Genomic DNA, 19,338 nt, shown 5'->3' on the forward strand with positions numbered 1-19,338 from the left:
ATTTGGCCACAAGGTATTGTCAGGGCAGCCATGAAAGTGGCACTTCTCAGCCTTTTCAGATTCCAGGCCCCTCAGAAAATGACAGTTCTTCTTTCACTTAGCTTGTGACTACAGGAGCGTAAGGGAGCACTGCCTACTGCAGGGCCTTGGCCAAGCCACGCACAGCAGGGCCGGGCACTTCTAGGGCTAGGGGGTCCTGGTGGAAATCTCTGGGTTTAGCTCTTGGATCTTGCTTGGTCACCTCACAGGGCTGCAGCTGCCCTGCTCCGCAGCCCGTGGGAGGGTCTACAGGTACCTCCTGCTGAGAATCGCTGCTCAGCCTCTTGCGGGCTAACATCACGCATAGGGACCTGAAGTCCCAGACTAAAGACTCTGGGATGGAGGATACTCTCATCCTAGCCCCAAGACCTCCGTGTTTTGGCCTGCACGGAGGACGCCTGCTACGGATTTGGGAGTATCTGAGGTCGCAGGGTGATAGGTCTGGGATGGAGGATACTCGTGGGCTGTAGCGTCATACGCGGTGTTTAGAATGACCAAGTTCTGCCTGCTCAGTCAACGCGGTTTTTGGAGCCATTGTGTTCTGCTCAATGACTTGGAACTGATTTGGCTAATTTGCCTTTGAACACAAAGGGAGAGAGAGAGAGTGTGTGCTTGGAACACACACACAGAGAGAGAGAAAGAGAGAGAGAGAGAGAGAGAGAGTGTGCTTGGAACACACACACAGAGAGAGAGAGAGAGAGAGAGAAAGAGAGAGAGAGGAGAGAGAGAGAGAGAGAGTGTGTGTGTGCGTGCGCGCGCGCGCGCGCGTACAGGTGAAGGCTCAAGCTGCCTGTGTGGCGCTGCCCGCCCGGCCTGGCCCCGAGGTGCCCCTTGGCAGCCGCGCTCCGGGGGAAGGACACACAGAGTCCCAAAGGCTCGGCAGCCCTTGCAGGGCGAGCACCGCCGCAAGCTGAGCGCCCCGCCCCGGCCTCTGAGCCCAGCCTCCCACAAGGAAGCCCCGCCCCCAGCGGAGACGGAAGACGGCCGCATGTATTTCGAGCCGTCTCGCTCGCCGTAGCCTAGGCGGGCACTGCGCATGCGGCACAGAGGCGCCTGTTCCGTACCCGGCCCCAGCTGCGGAAGGACCTTGAGGTTGCTCGGAGGTGAGGCCTAGGCGTGTCGCCCCCCTCCCCCCGGGCCCCGCGGCCGTGCCCGTGCCCTCCCCGGCGGGTCCTTCTCCTCTCTCCGGGGCGAGCCCCGCGCCCCCTCACGGGTCCCTGTGGCCGCTTCTCCTAGACGCCGCCGCCGCCATGTCGTCGCTGCTGCCCAAGCCGCAGATGAGGGGCCTCCTGACCAGGCGGCTCCGCTTCCACGCCGTGGGCGCCTTCGTGTTCTGCTTCGGCTCGGCCTTGATCTACAAGGTGAGGCCCCCGCGGCCGCGCCCCTGCAGGGAGGGCACGTACGTCTCCCCGGGCCGGACTCCCTCCTTGCCCTTCCTGCCCCCCCCCGGTGGAGGGGGCAGCCCCAGGCTTGCTAGTCCCAGAGCAGCAGTGGCACCCTGCGAACCGCAGCCTCGGCTGCAGCCAGTGTCCAGCGCCTGTGGGGAAGGTGAAAAAAACCAAGAAAGAAAAAAGATCCCCTGATACCCGTGGTGGTGGGAGGAGAGAAACAAAGTCCTTCCTAGGCCTAGGTGGCAAACAGCAAAGCCCAGAGGAAGCGCACTCCCTTCTCTCCACGCTGCAGCCAGCGGTCCTCAATCTCGCGCCTGAGCTGGAGAGCCAGGACTCCCCTCGCTGCCCGCCTGCCCCAGCTTCCCCCGTCCCTGGGCTGCAGAGCTCCTCCTGTGGTCCTGAGCTTTGCCTGCGTGTTTCTAGCTGTCCCTCTTCACAGAGCTTGCCGTGAGGCCTTGCTGCTCCAGGACATCTAGGATGTTGGATGTCTTCAAAATACTGCCTTAATCTTTCTAGTACTCGTGCAGAGGCAGTGACCGATGCAAGACGTAAGGTGACTTGCAGCTCTTGAGTTAAAATTGGGTACACTTCACTCATGGCTTTACTTTTGGACCATGCTGGTAACTGCTGTGGTCCACAGGATGCCTTCTTTTAATGTGGGATAGTGAGGGAGAGGTAGCTCCTAAAGGAAGTATCTGTTTGTGAACGTCTTATACAGAATTTCTTTGAAATTCATAGCTAAGCAAAATGGAAAGACTGTCATTTTCCCCCCCCCATTCCTCCCACCCCCAAATTAAAAAAAAAAAAAAAAAAAAAAAGATGGAAAAGATGGGATTAAGACATCTCAGCATGTCTTGCCAGAAGAGAGTCATACAGGTTTTGCAAGATATAAAATAAACCTCTAAGCTGTGTCCAGACGAGTGCAAATGTTTGGTTCCCCAGGGACAACTAGCAACGGCACACCACTGCTAGTTGTCCCCCAGGGAATGCCTGTGCCAGAGTTACCCCAGGTGGGGTAGAAGAGGCTGGGACCAGCAACCTTACCTGGAGTCCTAGGGGCCAGGGAGGCTCCAGCCACAGTGCTTCTGTAGTTTGGACCCTAGCTGGCAGCTGGAGCATGGCACCAGCTGGCCAGGCTCTGGTTTTGGGCAGTGCATATGTGCCACCCTGCTTTTTCTACGCATATGTTTTTGATCCCTGGATTTGAAACATCTTGAAAACAAAGCTTGGTCTCTTCTAAACAAACTTAGAAAATACATGGTAAGGAAAATTTTGTGGTTACATATGGCAAAATTGGGAATGCCTGTATGGTATAAAGCTCACTTGAGCCTGTTCTGTTAACAACAAATACAGCAAACGGCCTTGGTCTCATTAGGACTTTATATTTTGTTGCGTACATATTAACTAACACAAGTAATGCATTTTTGTGGAGAAACTAGGACAAAAACATTTTGACAAGGAATAGTCACTTGTACTTCTGCATGTTAACAGATGAGGAAGTAGGGGTGCACCAATAGAGATTTTGGGGGCTGATACAGAGAGCTGATATTTAAGGAGGCATATTGGCTGATACTGATCTAATACAGCTACCATCAGCTGGTAAGTCTTGTGGTGGAAGGGGAGGGGAAGGGGTGTGGGGAGGCAGATCAATGTCCCCCGCAGTGAGGGAGGGGGCAGGAGCAGGTGCTGCCCGGTGGGGGAGGGGTGTGTGGGATGGAGCCGTGGCTCATTGGGGAGTGGGGTGGGGGGCATGCCCCTGCTGCTTGCACCCAGGGGCATGGAGGGACATGCCCCTGGATCTGTGTGGTGTGGGGTAGGCAGTAGCTGTGGAGTGGAGCCAGAGTCAGTGCTGTGTAGGGCTTTTCTCACTGGGAGCTGCGCTCAGAGCGGGCTGGGAGGATACTGCAGCCACCCCAAATTTTGCTGCAACTCCACTCCCAGCCCTGCATCACCGCCTGGCACCCGGTGCAGCCATGGCTTTTCCTGGCACTTGGGTGGAGGCAGGGTGTTCAGCCACTGCTGTGCTGAGTGGCGGTGTGGAGCTGGGAGCAGAGCTGCGGCAAAATCTGAGGTGGCTGCAGCCTTCTCCCATCACCTCCAGAGCCTGCTCTGAGCCCAGCCCTTGTCAAGAAAAACCCTGCCCAGTGCCAGCTTCAGCTCCACTCTGCAACTGCAGCCTGCCCCGCGTTGCACAGATCTGGGGGCACGCCCCTCTGCCCCCACCCTGCTGGGGTGCAAGCACTTGCAGGAGCTGTCCCTACCTCATGAGCTCACCAAGGGGGGGGTGTTAATCTGCCCCCCATGCCCCTTCCCTCCCTTCCTCCCTCCCTTCCCATCTGACTTACCAGCTAGAGGCAGCCTCCATGCTGCCAGCTCTGCTCCGTGCTGCACTGCGGCTGTGCGCAGCACGGGCATTTATCAGCCAAACTATTGACCCCATTGTGCTGATATCCGATATAGACAATTTTCTTTATATTGGTACCAGTCTGATATCGGACTGATGTATCCATGCACCTCAAACAGAAAAATGTATTGGAGTCCTGAAAATTTGATAGTGCTGTTCTGCAGTCTTTTTTTAAGATGAAACTCCTCCAAGCCTTTTTTTTCCTGTTGAATTCTTAGTCCTCCCTCTCTCTCTCTCTCTTTTTTTTTTTAAGTTTAGGCTCTTTACAACATGAATACCTAATGACACTAATTTGTTTTCACTGTTTGCGCAGTATTTTATATATATATATAATATTTTTTTTTTTTTTTTTTTTTTTTTTTTTACGTAGACCTCTGTCTCCTTCAAGCTGAAGAATGCTAGGGGGGTTTTCTCAGTTTCTTCTGGCGATTATTTATTAGCAGACATACAAGGGTATATCGGGAACAGTATAAGACTTTTGGCACCTGTAGCTGGGCAAAAGTAGAAAACTAAATCTTGCTTCTATTGATTACATTGTAGTTTGGTGTGGCTGAGCCCAGAAAGCGAGCATATACCGAATACTATAAAAACCATGACCCCGTAGCGAGCTTTGAGGCTTTGAGGGAAGCTGGTGTCTTTGAGAGTGTACGGCCGAAGGGAAAATAAGCAGCCTCCACAGGTAATAAAAGGTATCTTCATCAACCTGATCTCATTGATTTATTCTTAATTTATACTAAATCATAATTTATACTGAACCTCTAGTCATCTAGTCCAACACCCTGCAGTGAAGCAGCCTTCTACTGTACCCATGGTTGATATTCTGGGACTTAAGTAATACAAGGTGTTACAAGTTGGAGGATTTAAAAAACAAACAAACAAACTTGCTCATAAATAATATAGAAGAGGGGGGACCTGAACCTCACTTTTTGCACAGGTCTCTGCTGCATTGTCCATTGTGCAGTTATCCTCAGTGTGAGGATACGGAAGGGGTAAAAAATAGCTTGGAATATTGTACAGTACTTTTTTGCACTATCTCAAGTGGTATTTCTGAGCTAGAGGTGATGCATCAGATTCTATGTAGCATATCATAGCGGAGAGAGAGAGAGAGAAAACAGATCATTTCTCTGTGACAGTGGATGTAAGGTGAGTATGTAAAGGAATGGAGATGGCTCCTACCACATTATGCTGTCTCCAGAGCTTGAAGGAAGAGAACAAGAATTGATCACAGGTAGATTCTTCAGAAGAAAAGTGAAATCATGATAGTACATCCTTTTTTGTGCAAGTTCTGGGTAGTTATTGACTCTTTTAATGGACATAAACCGTTGTAACCATTTAGGAAATACTGGTCTGAAGAAAAATATCAAACAACTAATCTTAATCTCTGTATTTAATGCTTTCCTACAACTGCTGTTCTTTCTGAAGCTATGATCAAAAAGGTCTGTTAAGTTTTATCTTGTCACAGTAATTCAAGAAAAGCCTTCCCAAACAGCTCCAGATTGTAACGATAGTTTAACAAATATACAAGGGTTTGTTTGTTGTTTTCCATGACCATGAAACAGACTTTTCTCTGAGAACTTCTGCTTCACTTAGCCTTAAACTCCAATTGTTTCTTCATTGTCTTGGAATGTGTCTTATGTTCTGATCATTATGTGACTTGCAGCTCTGAATGACTCTAGCCAACTGGATGTTTTCAGTCTCTTTAGAATGATAAGGTTGAAAGGCATCTCAGGGGTCACCTACTCCTACCCCGTGCAGGATTTGCTGTTCCCAAGCCATTCCAGACATGCCTGTACAAACTCTCCATGAAAAGCTCCAGTGATGGAGATTCTAAGCTTCCCACAGCAGCTTGTTCCATTCTGTTACTGTTCTTACAGTTTGAAAACTTTTTTCTGTAGTTAAATCTATTTCCTTGTGCTTCACCTCAATGGCAAAACAGAACATTTTTTCTGATCATCATGATGGCTTCTCAGATATTTTAAAACTACTACCATCTCCTCTTTAAACTCCCTTTCATCCATCAAAAGTTCTTTACCCTTTCCTCATATGACTTGATTTCCAACACCTTTTGGTGTTGGAACCCTTGTTTGGTTCCTAGCTTGTGGGCCACCTCCAGTTTGTTTATATATTTCTTGAATTGTCCTGACTAAAAATAGCTGCATCATTCCAGTGCTGAGTAGAGTGGTACTATAGCAGTCTATGTCTTGCTTCTATTGATGCAACCTAAGATGGTAGTTTCTTTATTGTGACCTGTTTCTCACTGCTGACTCATGTTGCATTTGTGCATTTGTTTTTTTTATTCACCCTACTTGTACCACCTTGCATTTTAGTTTGCTGTTGCTAGATGGGTTGACAGCCCAATCAGGATCCTTTTTAAATTCAATCTAATCTTCCATATGCTTGCAAAATTGATCAATAAATTCTTTTTCTGTATGAAGTTGTTAAAATGTTTAAATAAATGGACTTAAACTGTTCTGTCTTACTGTATTAGATAAATAAATGCCTCTAGTACTAGACTTAACAGTATAAGTGTTTAGCTCTGTTTCTCACACAGAGAGAACTTCAGATATAATTTGCTTTTAGTATGGCTAAAACCAGTGCACGTATAGCTTATGCTATTATGTTTCAGTTAGCAAAGAATCCCAGTATTAGTAATCTCCAGTTTCTTCTCCAGTGGAAATTTTGTTTTAGCAACTATTAAAACGGTAAATAATATACAATGGACTTTACCTTTGTATTCCCACATCTAGTTTAAGATTTTTAAGAACACTGCTAGTACATATGCACATATATTGGGCACCTCTTGGTCAGACAACCTTCCTCAACGTATTTGAGGAAGCCAGTTAGCGGGAATGTTAGATCTAGGACATGAGGAACATTGATTGAAACTACAAATATTTGATTCAAGAAGCATGTTAAAACTTTCCAACTGAATTCATGAACAGGGCTTTAATTGTGCACATGACCATAACAGAAGCTATGATTAACATCAAGAAGCTGCCAGCATTCCAGTTTGCAACCACTATACAAAACAGCTTTTGGCCCTGGCTTGTGCATGTATCCTTCACTATTTCTGTTCTGAGCAGAGGGAACTTGATTCATGCTTTCTCTTTGCGAGTGCAACTGAGCAAATTGTAGGAGGGGAAGCACAGTGACTGTAGCAGGAATTTTTGTTTTGTATTATGATTGCAATAACAATTCTGTGGATGTGTTATGAAAAACTGTCCCAATCTTCTGCAGCAGATTGGGTATATTGGAGTGCACGTGAGATTAAGTATCTGTAAGCTACTTTGTACCAAGGTATTCAATATTGGTAATAGGCAAGTAAGAGATTTGGGTGCTACCTTTTGTGTGATTCCTGCCAGAGGAGCACAGCTGGCTGAGGGTGTTTAATTCATACAGGAGAACCAATTAAACAAATTTAGGTTTCTTTCTTCCCCTGCAGTCTGCTTAAATTTACTCTCTGTCTCTCTTTTTTTTTTTTTCCTTTTTTCTAGGCATCTTGTTCCTAAGCAAGATGTTTTCTTTCTCTTCTTGTTATACGCTTCTGAGGATTAGCTTTGTTATTAATTCAGCGTGCATAATGAAATCTGGGGGATTGATCCACATCTTACTGCACAGTTCTTGATTTGTTCCACATTTCACTTACTTTTACACATGAAGGGTGCATAAGTCTTAAACAATCAGAAAATAACAGAGGGAATGCCTCTAGACTAAACTACCAGCACAAACATTTCCCTCTTTCTCACTTTCAAATTCTTACATATTGATGCTTTTACTTTGAAGAGAACTGGGATTGTCCAACTTTTAATTCACGTGTTTCTTATTTTGCAGATCCCTTCCCTCCAAGGAGACTTGACAACTGAAATTTGTTTATTCACTGAACCATAAAGTGTAATGCACTTCAATGCTGAACCTGCTCAAGTGTAACTCAATAAACTAAATGCTTGGATCTAATGGAGCTTTAATTGCCTCAATAGGTGACCTTGACAGGACATCTAGATTCCTGGGGGAAAAGGTAGAGCTCTCTGTAAACTAGATGGCCCAATAAGTGGGAAACAGGAGGTCCTGAGCCTTTGTCACCAAAACTAGTTTTCCAAGAGTAAAAAAAGAGTCTGATTTCTCAGAGATAGAAACCTTTTTATCCTGGGATCCTACAGGCCTGCTGTCCCGCTTTGAGTACCTGCGAAGAGTATTTGAGGGTAGAAACAGACAAGCTGTCCTGTCGCAGCTAATCTGCTTTATTGATTCATAGATGTTAGGGTCGGAAGGGACCTCAGTAGATCATCGAGTCCGACCCCCTGCATAGGCAGGAAAGAGTGCTGGGTCTAGATGACCCCAGCTAGATGCATATCCATCCTCCTCTTGAAGACCCCAGGGTAGGGGAGAGCACCACCTCCCTTGGGAGCCCGTTCCAGACCTTGGCCACTCGAACTGTGAACACTCTAACTGGGCAGAACACATGTTGCTCCTTGTCCCACATCAGGCAGGGACCTAGTACAGGTCAAGGGGTAACATATGTTGCTTGCCAGGGGATGCTCCACATCCCTGAACCTGTGCTGACTTGTCCATCTGGGTGAAGTGTGGGTCAGTGCAAGTCCTGGCTAGGAGGCAAAGGATGGTGCAGAAGCTGAGGAATTCCTGGTCCTCTGTGCCTCCATGCTAGGATCCACCTTGGGTCCTGTGTGACTTGTGCTTCATGTATAGGCACGGGTTGCTGTGGGGATGGTGTAGGAGTAGGAGCTGGGGACTCTTTGGCTTTCATGTTGTCTTGTGGTGACCTGTGCCTCTGTGCAAGGCCTTGGTGGTGTAGGTGCCAGCATGGAGGCATGGGGTTCCCTGGTTAAGGAGACACAAGTGGGAGATCCTGGGGATTTGCCATAAGTGGGGAACCACAGGCTTTTTCTGCATATGGAGACATCCTGGTGAAATCCTGAGCATGTTTCCAAGAGTGGAGAAACCTCAGATTTCTGTGCTTACTGAGATGGACTCAGAGCCATGGTCCATGGAAACTCAAATGGGGGAAGTGGGGCCTGATCCTGCCCTGGAGTTCCTAGGGTGTACAGGATTGAGCCCCTCAAGTTGCTGGAGTATCTGCCTAGAGCAGCTGGAGACTGGGGAGCTTTGACTGCCTACACTTTTCTACCACCAAGCAGTAAGCAGCACAATCTATTTCCACCTTTGCCAAAGCCATATGATTTGGGTATCTGTGGTGACAAAAAGGTATGGATGCCTGTTTTGTTTCACAAGTGCAGCACATCAGGGGGATTGTAAATTAATACTGCCCGTGCAATCTTAAGTGACACTTCCTAACTTCTGCATCTTGGTGACTCTTCCAATAACAAACATATAAGGTACGTGTCCAGGGATAAGTGGAGAGAGAGGGGCTCTGACGAAGAGAAAGACAAAGCTGTACTTTTGTTGCAGTTTCATTCTAGATTGGAAAAACAAGGACAGGATGATGTCCCTGTCCCCAGTCTTCATCCCCACATGCTTGTTTTTCTGGTCCCATTTTAGTTTTCCTTGCTGCAATCATGTCTGCCTCATTCCTTTCCCTCTTGATTAGGAGCTTGCCTCAAAATGACTCCAGAAGCTGAACTCTTCATCCCTAGTACAGTGTCAGGGCCTCCAATTTTTATTCATTCTGCTCCACTCTTACCAGAAAGCTGCCAAACTGACTTGGGGGCTTGGTGCCAGTTCCTATATCAGAGTAAAAATAGCTTCAAAATTAGGGCCTGGAATCCTATATTTGATGTACAACCAGGGGGAGGCAGAAGAGACTTGACTGACTAAAGGAACTTGCTGTCACAGGTACTTTTAATGTTTTGAATTTCTCTTGAACAAGGAAATGCCTGATTAAGGAACCTGAACAACCTTGCCACTATCCTTAGTGATTCTAGAAAGGGGAGGGAGGGATTGATTAATTGATCTATCTATCTATTTTAAAGCTGGGACCTTACACTAAAATTCTAGTTGTAAGCAGCTGGATATTACAGTCATATGGTTTAAATTTGTTTTGGTTATGAACTAGTCCCTACTTGTCTAGATTCTTTTTTTAAGCGTGGTTTTAAATTTTGCATTTCCTGGCTTTATAGTGCCTGCTTTTAAGATAATTACAAGTGATTGTTCTTCTTAAAGATGCTGATATGTGCTCTCAACTCCATTTTGCTATTGTTACTGTACAGAGACTACATAGATAGGCATAACTTCAGCTACTGTACTGTTTCAGTCCACCCCTCCTCACTGGATTTAGGCTATGTGCAGGCTCAAATGTGATGGACATGCTGTCTTTTGCTGTAATACCAAGCATTTGGAACACTTGTTATGCAAGTCAGAACATCCTAGCTTCAAACAATCTGCATCATTATTATTTTAGCTAAAATTTAAGCTAGATTCATCAAACCATGCAGCTGTTTAATAAGAATGACTTGGTAGTCCTGCTCTTGCTTGTAATATCCACTCTTCAGAGAACAGACGGCAGTCGGATCATGGGAGAGATGGAAAGTCCTCTCATGAAGAAGCATGGCAAATTAAACCATCTGTATTGTATTTGAAGGTCTTAAGTTCAAATCCTGTTGGCATAGCTTTTATTATTTCAAATGGACCATTAACTTCTCAATGCTTAACATGTATCATCTAGAAACATTCAGACTAACAAAGCTACTTAAGTAACTTGGTTGATCCAAAACACTAATACATAGCAACAAGGGGTTTTTCTTCAGACTTTCCATGCAGATAGCTCTGGCTCTGTAGTTCTGTTGAACTCAGTGGAGGAAGGGGAGAAACCCTCCAGTAATAGAAATACCCTTGTTCTCAGAGATGTAAGCCAGTCTAACCTTAGAAAATTATACTGATTTTTTTTTTTCTTTGAAAAACTGCAATATAAACATGGCCTGCCAATAAGCATTGGCTAATAAGGTCTCAGACGAGTCTATACACTTTTAATATCCAGGTAGCTCATTTTAAACAGAGCTTCAGAAGTGCCAGGTACTACTTAAAAATAGTGTGTTTTCCCCCTGTAGGCTGACAAGTATAGAACTTGTATTCTTCACAAATGCCTTTCCACAAATTTAAGTAATTTTACATTTACCTGGGTTTTTTAAACCAGTTCTTCATTTCACTCTGCTACAGTGGACTGCTCCAAAGCAGCCTGCCCAGAGGTAAGTAATGCCTGTCTCTGTCCTACATGTTCCTTATTAAAAGCTGTGTGTGCTCTTTTTAGTTAGTGGCGGGAATACCATTTAATGGAGGGAGAGACATTGTCCCAAAAGCCTATGGGTCATCAATGTGTTTACACAGAAAACGGGAATGTGCTCCCTGATTAGCCAGTTGTCTTGGACCTGCTAGTTTCCAAAGCTGGCTACTGGCTCCTCTGCCTTAGGCAATGACTTTAGGTCTGGTACTTTGGAAATGCACTAGTGCTGGGTGAGCAGCAGAGATACTTTCTTGCAGGACTGAAGTGAAAGTGCAGAGCATAAAGCTCCCTGTTCATGTTGAGTAGCCCACTGGTTTCTTCTAGCAGGGGGGGAAAAGTTAGGTTTTCAGATCTCCACTACCTGATTTGGAAAGGGGGGACTTGAATGCCAGAGAGAAATTTTAACTATTGAGCTCAGAGTTGACTCATTTTCTAGTTTAATACTTGTACCAAATGGAACAACTTGAACAGGGGAGAGTGCCCCTGTTGTTTCTGGTGGGGGTGGTTGGTGATTGTATCTGAAATGATAACACTCTTGGGAGGGTACAGTGCAGGGCAAGGACTGGCCTTCCTGCCTGGGAATTATAAGTGGTAAGAGACGGACACTTACATGCCACTCAGAGCAAAGGTGTAGGCAGCTCCCTGATCAGCTTGCTGACTTCTGGGACGCACAAATTACTAACTCCCTGAGAACTGTTGGAGGAGCTTGGTCACCTAAAAGAGCTGTGACTTGTATTGGTTTCAAAGCCTTTTTATGCATTTAGCCCTAGACCCTATGTTCCTGCAGCACTAGCTCCACTTCCTTTCATAGTGGAGTTTTTATTAGGAAGCATGTGCTCAGCTCTTCTCCTCCCCCAATCCCTTTTCATCTGTTATGTCTCAAGCCCCTGCACTTTATGCAGGCTTCAAAGTGATCACTCTCGCAACTGTTAAGGGACAAGTAGGGCTTTAGATGATGATGTGCCCTAAAACTGTTCTTCACAGCTTCTGGGCTGTCATTCTTGAGAGCTTGACCTGGAAACAGCTAGCATACTAGCTATTACTGTGACTGTGGGGAAACCGTCTCCAAATGAATAAGGTGGTAAATCCTGCTTCTCTGATACAGAAGGGAACTGTTTTAACCTTGGGGCCAGTCTTTTGGCATATTGTCAGTGGTGCACATATGCAAAATGTCTGTGCCCTCATATCAAGGTGTACCCTTCTCAAGTACCTGGCTAACCTTGATCTGTTGCCCTGCTTTCTGTTCCTTGCTTTGTGCTCCCTACCCGACTAATGCTCTGGTTTCTCTGCCTGTCCCCTCCCCAGTCTGCCATTTGCCACTTGTGGCTTCCCTGACACAGGTTGGTTGTTCCTGACCTGGATCAAGGGAAGGATATACCTCAGTGGCCTGTCAGTCCTGACTGCCACGTTATGCTCCCAAAATAATTCATCATTCCTTAAATATGCCAGAATAAAGTTTACAGGCCAGAAACTTGCGCAAGGAAGAAATTAAAAAGCTGGCTGAGTGCCCTTCAGGAAAAACAATAGGATGAAACAAAAAAAGGGGTGAAAAAAACCCCCCTAAAGTACAGTGCTTCAGCCAGTGATGGTCATCTGCTGCCTGGGCAATTTTTATTTTTATTTTTTTTCCACAGTTCACCCACCCAGGGGTCATATATAGGAGAGACTGATTTATGTGAAGTCTCCACATATGTTTCCATGTGTGCATTCAGACAAGGAGTGGGGAAAAACCTTCTGCCAAATGCCATAACTACACTGGCTTGTATCACCATAGACGGGAGTGCAATATAAACAAGTGATTATGCCAGAAAAGTGGCATAATTCAGGAAAATGTCAGTGTAATCTCCACTATTAGTTGCAACCATACAACAACTTCAGAAGACAACCCGCTGCCTCTCAGGATTTAACAGGTGTGTTTTATAAGCTTTTAGTGAATTCATCCCTTGTTCTCTGAGGTGAGCTGCATCGTAACTATGCTGCTGCTTTAACTTAATTAGTTGTGGGGTCATGAAACATTTCAGCACATGCACTGATCAGCTGGGTGCCAGTTTCTCCTTGGAAAATATTACATATGAAGCTAAAAATGTGTGTCATGGTCTAGTGCATTTTCTGGGGTACAGCAAGGTCCACTATCCTGGAGGCTGAACTTGAGGGGATTCTGTATTCTGTGCTGTGTTCTCTTTTAGTTGTAACCATGACTGTGATTATGTAGTAGGAAGACGCTAGTATTGTAGGAATAGCTTTATTCTCTTTATATAATCTTGGTATATTACAATTTATGCATCAGTCTGTAAAATTAACAATAGTAAACTATTTTCCATAAAATATTCAGGAATGAAGAATTTATATTTACACTTTAAATAATGTTACTTAAACAGTGAGCAAGGTATTAGATCTCTTCACAAAATGTTACATTAAGAATGGATGGACTCATTTCACATTCAGCAAAGGACAGTTCATTTCAAATCTTTCTTCTGTATTATCAATACACAGGAAACATGGCTTCCAAAAGCAGAATTCAGGAAAAACACTGCATTTAGTACATTCTTATTTTACTGCATTTGGTCACGCTAGTTATGCATAGGCAACAGAGATTAACAGCAGTAACTAACTCGTTTTTACTGAATATTAAAGGTAATGAATAATTTGATTCCAGTTGTTACCTTTCCTCAATCTCTGGTTGTGTTCAGGAACCCCCAAACAATAAATACATAGACAGAAGGAGAAAAGATACAGGCACAGTTTAAAGCAGAAGCTCGCGTAACCCAAGAAACTGATCAAATGCATTTTTACCACTGAAAATGAAAGCTGCCCCATTGGCTTTGTAAAGCAATCAAGCTGCTCTTTGGTGAGAGCAATACTTGGCAAATACAAACTGTAAAACCAATTTTAAAAAGTGGCTTAATGGACACTCTTAACTTAAAAAGCATATTTTTGTCTGAAATGTTTTTGTCTACACTGGTTGTTAGAAGTAACACCTAAGACTGATGCCACAGATAATGTAATGGCAGTACTAGAGGCCAAGGGAAACCTCTACATCTCAGCAAAGTTGGTATTGCCAGCCCTAGGCTTTACCAATGGCAGCTTTCAGCCAACTCTACCTTCATACTCTTTTCACAGTTATGTGCCATGAGACTCACTCCAAGAAACTTCCAAGTGTTCAACTGTGCAAAAATGGGCATTTCTGTGCACAAATATAGCTGAATGGTCTGGTTTAATAAATGACTTCACTGTCTTGATTCTGAATTTCCGGGCTTTGTCATTTTACGGGTGACAAGCATGAGATGAATTGCAGATGGCCTAAATGAGGGGAGGTACCATTTGCACTGACTGGGGAAGCCAGGAACAGTGAGGACCACCAAGGTGAGGTAAGAGTGAAGTTTAGCACTTGGGTTTAAAGGTGCAACATGCTCATGTATTTTTGGTACATTTTTTAATAAGAATAAACACTGCTCCTAAAATCTTTTCAAAAGTGTGTTACTGGTTCCAAAATGAAAACTGCTCGTGTCTTTCTTGTGTAACTACATCTTGCTAGACAATGTACAATGGCATATATATGGGAAATTCCTAGGAAAACTTGGTGATGGAAGGTTTCTGTATACAGACAGTTTTAAAAATAAATTCACGTTGTAGTTCCCATTTTATTCCCCAAACCACACAAAGGCACTCGTTTACATTAAGGACTAATGTCCTGCAAAATTTCAGTCAAATAAAGGAAGCTATTTTAGAGTGGTGCTAAAACCCAGCTGTCACTAGTAACTTAAAACAGCCACATCAGGTCTTTCAGATTTAGTGGGGGGAAATGTTTTGCTTCAGGACCTAGACGCTGGCAGGGACTGGGAAAAAGAGTCTCAGCCTTGAGCAAGTTTTTACAGCTGAGTTTTAAACCTGGTTTATAACAGAAACTGGCAGACCCTAAAATATGATATAGGGAGTATGGATATTATTCATTTTTTGTGGGGCAAAATGTCTTGGTGCATAGGATTTCCCTTGTCCTTCCTCTGATTTCCAGTTAGCAGAAGGACAAAGGATTTTCATTGTTACATTCCTTTTATTGGAATTATCTGTCTGCTAGCATGTTTAGTTAATGAATCAGCTTTGCTTTGCTTTCCTTCCAGTACTAACTTATTGACTAGTGAGACAGCAGGTATCCCAAAGCTGTCCATGTAGTTAGATCAGGAAAGTCATTAGGTTGGCTTTTAAATCGCTTACCACCCACAACCCCACAAAACTCAAATACATCTTTTATGTGATGTGTAATTAAAAAAAAAAAAAGTTCATATTAGTTTACTGCATAGAAAGCATTACTCTTAAAATAGCAATGCAAGTCATTTCTAATTAAATCCCTTCCGCAAAGCTTTATTTTTGACCATAGTGAATTTGCTAATGAACACCTGGGCAAAACTTGGATCAACTACATATTGATATGTCTTAGTGGTACTTGGAAGTGGCTCAGCAGCTGCTACTGGTGATATCTGCACAGAAGAGGTGCTTGGAGCAACATGGTAGGATGTCTTTGTGACGTACTCCACAAGTCGGTTGTATTGTTGTTCAGAGAGTCTCTCTCTCACCCCATCTGCCTGAAATCAATAAGATAGATAATTATGGGAATGCACAATGTTTGCATTTGCCATTCATACCTAGTAAAGATAGCAATGACTATGATTTATGAGGAGAGGCTGAGGGAACTGGGCTTATTTAGTCTGCAGAAGAGAAGACTGAGGGGATTTGATAGCAGCCTTTAACTACCTGAAAGGTAGTTACAAAGAGGATGAAGCTAGACTGTTCTCAGTGGTAGCAGATGACAGAACAAGGAGCAATAGTCTCAAGTTGCAGCAAGGGAAGCTTATGTTAGATATTAGGAAAAACTCTCTCACTAGGAGGGTGGTGAAGCACTGGACTAGTGCACCACCTAGAAAGGTGGTGGAATCTCCATCCTTGGAGGCTTGTAAGGCTCAGCTCGACAAAACCCTGACTGGAATGATCTAGTTGGGGCTGGTCCTGCTTTGAGCAGGGGGTTAGACTAGATGATCTCCTGAAGTGCCTTCTGTTCCTAATTTTCTATGATTCTATGACTACAGCCTTAAGTTTATCAGGCTCAACTTCCTATCCTGGAACTGTAATATTCTTGTTGATATTCTATCTTTTATGCAGCCCAGTTGTCTTCAACAGTTCTGTGATGTGTAGGCGGTTCTTCTTTCTGGTTCCAGAAACAATTCATTACTGAACTTGTGCTGGTCATGCCCCTTTCTCCATCTTACTGCCAGAAGTTCTGGCTCCATGGCAAAAGTTACTTGTGTTTCATTTTAAGCACCAACTGACCTGGAAGGGTGGAAGGAAAAGCACATGGGTAGGATTCAAAGTCCATCCCCATCACTATCCTGACTGGATGATCAGATGGCAGTTCTCTTTAGCAATTTTTTTTTAACACGGGGCACTCCCTTGCGACGTGGTTCAGAGAAGGACTGGACCTAGGTCTCCAACGTTCTGTGCGAGTGCTCTCACCTTGGGGCCATCTGTCTTGCTCACTGGGATCAGAAATTCCACCGTGGCCTGGGAAACTGATGGGAATGAGATATTTCAACAGAGAGACATTTCACTGACCGTTTTTGAGCGTGTCTGTGTCTGAGGAAAAAATCAGGGCTTCCACACAGTTCTTCAGTTCTGTGGCTGCTACCTTCTTTGCAAGAACTACTATGTCCTGACTGGACAGAAATCCTGACTTTGGTCTATCTATAAAAACCTATCCTTAAGAACAGCTTCTATAATGGGTGGCTCAATTAATGTGATGAGATTTTCAGCCAGGCCACTACATCTAGTTCAGCAGCCAGGCCTCATGTCTGGTTATGTCCCTGGACTGCAAATGGCCACTCCACACAAACCGTTTGCTCATCTGAATTCTCTCCTGTTCAGAGAGAAACTCGATTAACACAGTGGTAGCAAACGCATCAAAATTGCATCAATCCTTTGTGTCTACACAGTCCTCAAGGATAGCCTAGAAGCTCAATAACATGAAAGCACTCTTCATCACAGGAATATCAAAGGAAAGACAGCAAGCACAGAAGGGGTACACCTTGGAACCATGGATCATATGGCAAAACCAGAGGTGACAGCAAGATTTTGAAGAACTCATTATGATGATAAAAGACACTGTTCTCTGCTCTTTGACCTCAGGAGACAGAATGTAAGTTCTCAGAGGAACAGCCTATTGATCATGAATAAGTGGGTAAAAACAAGTTGTTAGTTATGGGTATTCCTTCAAACCAAGGGTCCTACCCCATCTGGTCTTCATCCAGTCATCCATCTTGAGTAATGCTGCAGGCAAGAGCTGGTACTGAATGAGCTGTCACTTGTCCTAGACAGAAGAATAGCTGGAGTTCCTCTAGACAAAAGACTCTTGGGGCTATGCTCCAAGTTGTTCAGAAGTGCTCAGAGGGCCAGAGCTATCTAGGAGTTCTCAGATGGCTCAACACACGGGTGGATAAAATCAGATTCTGGATTGAGACGTTATACCGCTGACAGCAGAATCCCTACTCCGAAGGTATTTCTTTGCCTCAGTGGAGCTAATTGATGCAAATTGCCTCATCTTCATAGGTCCATATCACCATCAGGTGCTGAGACATATTTATGGCACAGCCCACTGCTGGTACTGAATACACGCTATTACTCTTTGGCACAACATTAGTTCTCAAAGTCTTTACACACTCAAGTTTCAGCTCTACTGGTGACAGTCAGAAAAAAAAGCTTGTATTTCAGCTGAGGAAGTCTTCAGGGCACCACAGTTTTCCATCAACACTTTTTTTCTGTCTACAGTTGCAAGCCAGTTAGCCTCATGTACCTAGTTCAATGTCACCACATCCAAGTGGCTCTTCTAGTAGCTGGAAAAAAGGGCATGGCCAGCAAGTGCCTGAAGAGGAGGCCTGGCTAGCAAGACAACAGTCAATGTAGAGTAACATGAAGAACTGCGGATAAGGGAACAGTATCACAGAACTGTGGGAGTCTCATCTCCAGAAAGGAAACCACTGACTAAAAAAAAAAAACTTGGAACCTGACTAAGCAAGTCAGACACTTTTAGAAAGCCTTGGTGTCTTTCTATGAGTATCTGCTTTAGTGTAAAAAATTCTACTCTGCTTATCTGTCTGTCTTGCATTCAACTGCTCCTAAAAACCCGCTTCTTCTCAGACCTATACATTCCAAGCTCCACTGTCCAAACAGTGCAGAGACACGTAAGCCACATCTACACCAGAAAGTTTTGTCAGAACTTTTGTTGGTGTATGACTTCTGTACAGTGGTTGCAGGCACATCGCTGGTTGCTATTGCTACCTATCCCCACTGCAAGAGGTTGTGTCAATGGAAGGTATACGAGGTATTGTGGCTGGAAGCTCAGGCATCCAGCTGCCAATATTTCAAGTCACTGGGGCATGTTCACACTGGCATTTTGCTGGTGGCTGCATTTCAGCTGAGATGTGGTTTGACTTTAGCTTTACCATTCTCTGCTTTTCCAGTTTATCCAATATCCTCCTTTCTTCCTAGATGTTCAGACTACTTCTGTCAAGAGTTTTTGGAGCAAGGAGTTTTTATATCTGTCTGTGAACTGGTTAGTGCATTTCTGGTATTAGATTAAGTAACAAAAGAGAGAGATATGTTTGATTCGGACAGCACTCTCACATGATTCCTTTTCAGAAGTCTAACATAAGGAGTGGTGTGATTTGATGCAACGAATATTGTGTCCCCAAAATATTTACTAATGGAAAAATCTTGTCCTTTTTATAAGTCATTAACTCAGAATCTCTGTTCTTCAGATTGCTTTATTTATATAAAGGAACAAGGGACTTTAAACAGTTTTGAACGCTCACTCTTGGTGCATGCCATATCAACAATATAACGGTTAGGCTGAATGAATTTACTGCAAATTAAACAAACACTTTCAGGAAAAAACAGAAAGAATCAAGTACAGCATGATCTAAGCAACCAAACAAGACCATTGTATCGTAAATACAATTGCCAGGTGAGGATGAACAATAACTAATAATGTGTGCTATCACTGCTGAACTGTTAGGGTAAGCATCAAATAAAGGTGTCTGGATTCACAAATAGATAATAAATGAACTAGTGTCATTGTCAACTTGCAGGCAATGGAGAAATCATACCATCCTGAGCTATAATTAGTTCACCAAGAGGGCTGTGGACATTAGAACTTCTTCCTAAGACAGCTAATGTTTGCTAAGATACCAAGCTTATTCCCCTACTTCTCCAGAAAAACCCTCTGTTAATTGTTGAAATTTCAGCTAGAAAAGAGCTCCACAAGGCAG

At 44.3% G+C, this 19,338-nt stretch overlaps 2 protein-coding genes across 5 annotated transcripts in view; one reads left to right on the forward strand and one right to left on the reverse strand.

Annotated features, from left to right (window-relative positions):
* Positions 1-1,032: 1,032 nt before the first annotated feature.
* LOC102566130 (cytochrome c oxidase subunit 6C-2) lies at positions 1,033-7,788 on the forward strand. 3 transcript variants are annotated; one of them, XM_014611647.2, is made up of 4 exons: positions 1,033-1,142; positions 1,276-1,400; positions 4,375-4,523; positions 7,666-7,788. In XM_014611647.2, exons 1-3 carry the CDS (start codon positions 1,076-1,078, stop codon positions 4,498-4,500), a joined length of 318 nt encoding a protein of 105 aa, XP_014467133.1. In that variant the 5' UTR covers positions 1,033-1,075; the 3' UTR covers positions 4,501-4,523; positions 7,666-7,788. The 3 variants fall into 3 exon arrangements, with proteins under 3 accessions (XP_014467133.1, XP_006263660.1, XP_019351357.1); XM_006263598.2 differs by having other exon boundaries at positions 1,034-1,142; positions 4,375-4,513; XM_019495812.2 differs by lacking the exon at positions 1,033-1,142 and having other exon boundaries at positions 1,150-1,400; positions 4,375-4,513.
* A 5,464-nt stretch (positions 7,789-13,252) lies between these two features.
* The window catches only part of VPS13B (vacuolar protein sorting 13 homolog B), an 877,527-nt gene continuing 871,441 nt past the window's right edge, over positions 13,253-19,338 (reverse strand). For both annotated transcript variants that reach the window (XM_059723846.1, XM_006263597.4), the window contains one exon: positions 13,253-15,606. In XM_059723846.1, coding sequence (XP_059579829.1) covers positions 15,361-15,606 — 246 coding nt within the window. In that variant the 3' untranslated portion in view covers positions 13,253-15,360. The remainder of the gene's footprint in view (positions 15,607-19,338) is intronic.

Source organism: Alligator mississippiensis, chromosome 3 (genome assembly GCF_030867095.1).
Source record: "Alligator mississippiensis isolate rAllMis1 chromosome 3, rAllMis1, whole genome shotgun sequence".
Classification (NCBI taxonomy): domain Eukaryota; kingdom Metazoa; phylum Chordata; order Crocodylia; family Alligatoridae; genus Alligator; species Alligator mississippiensis.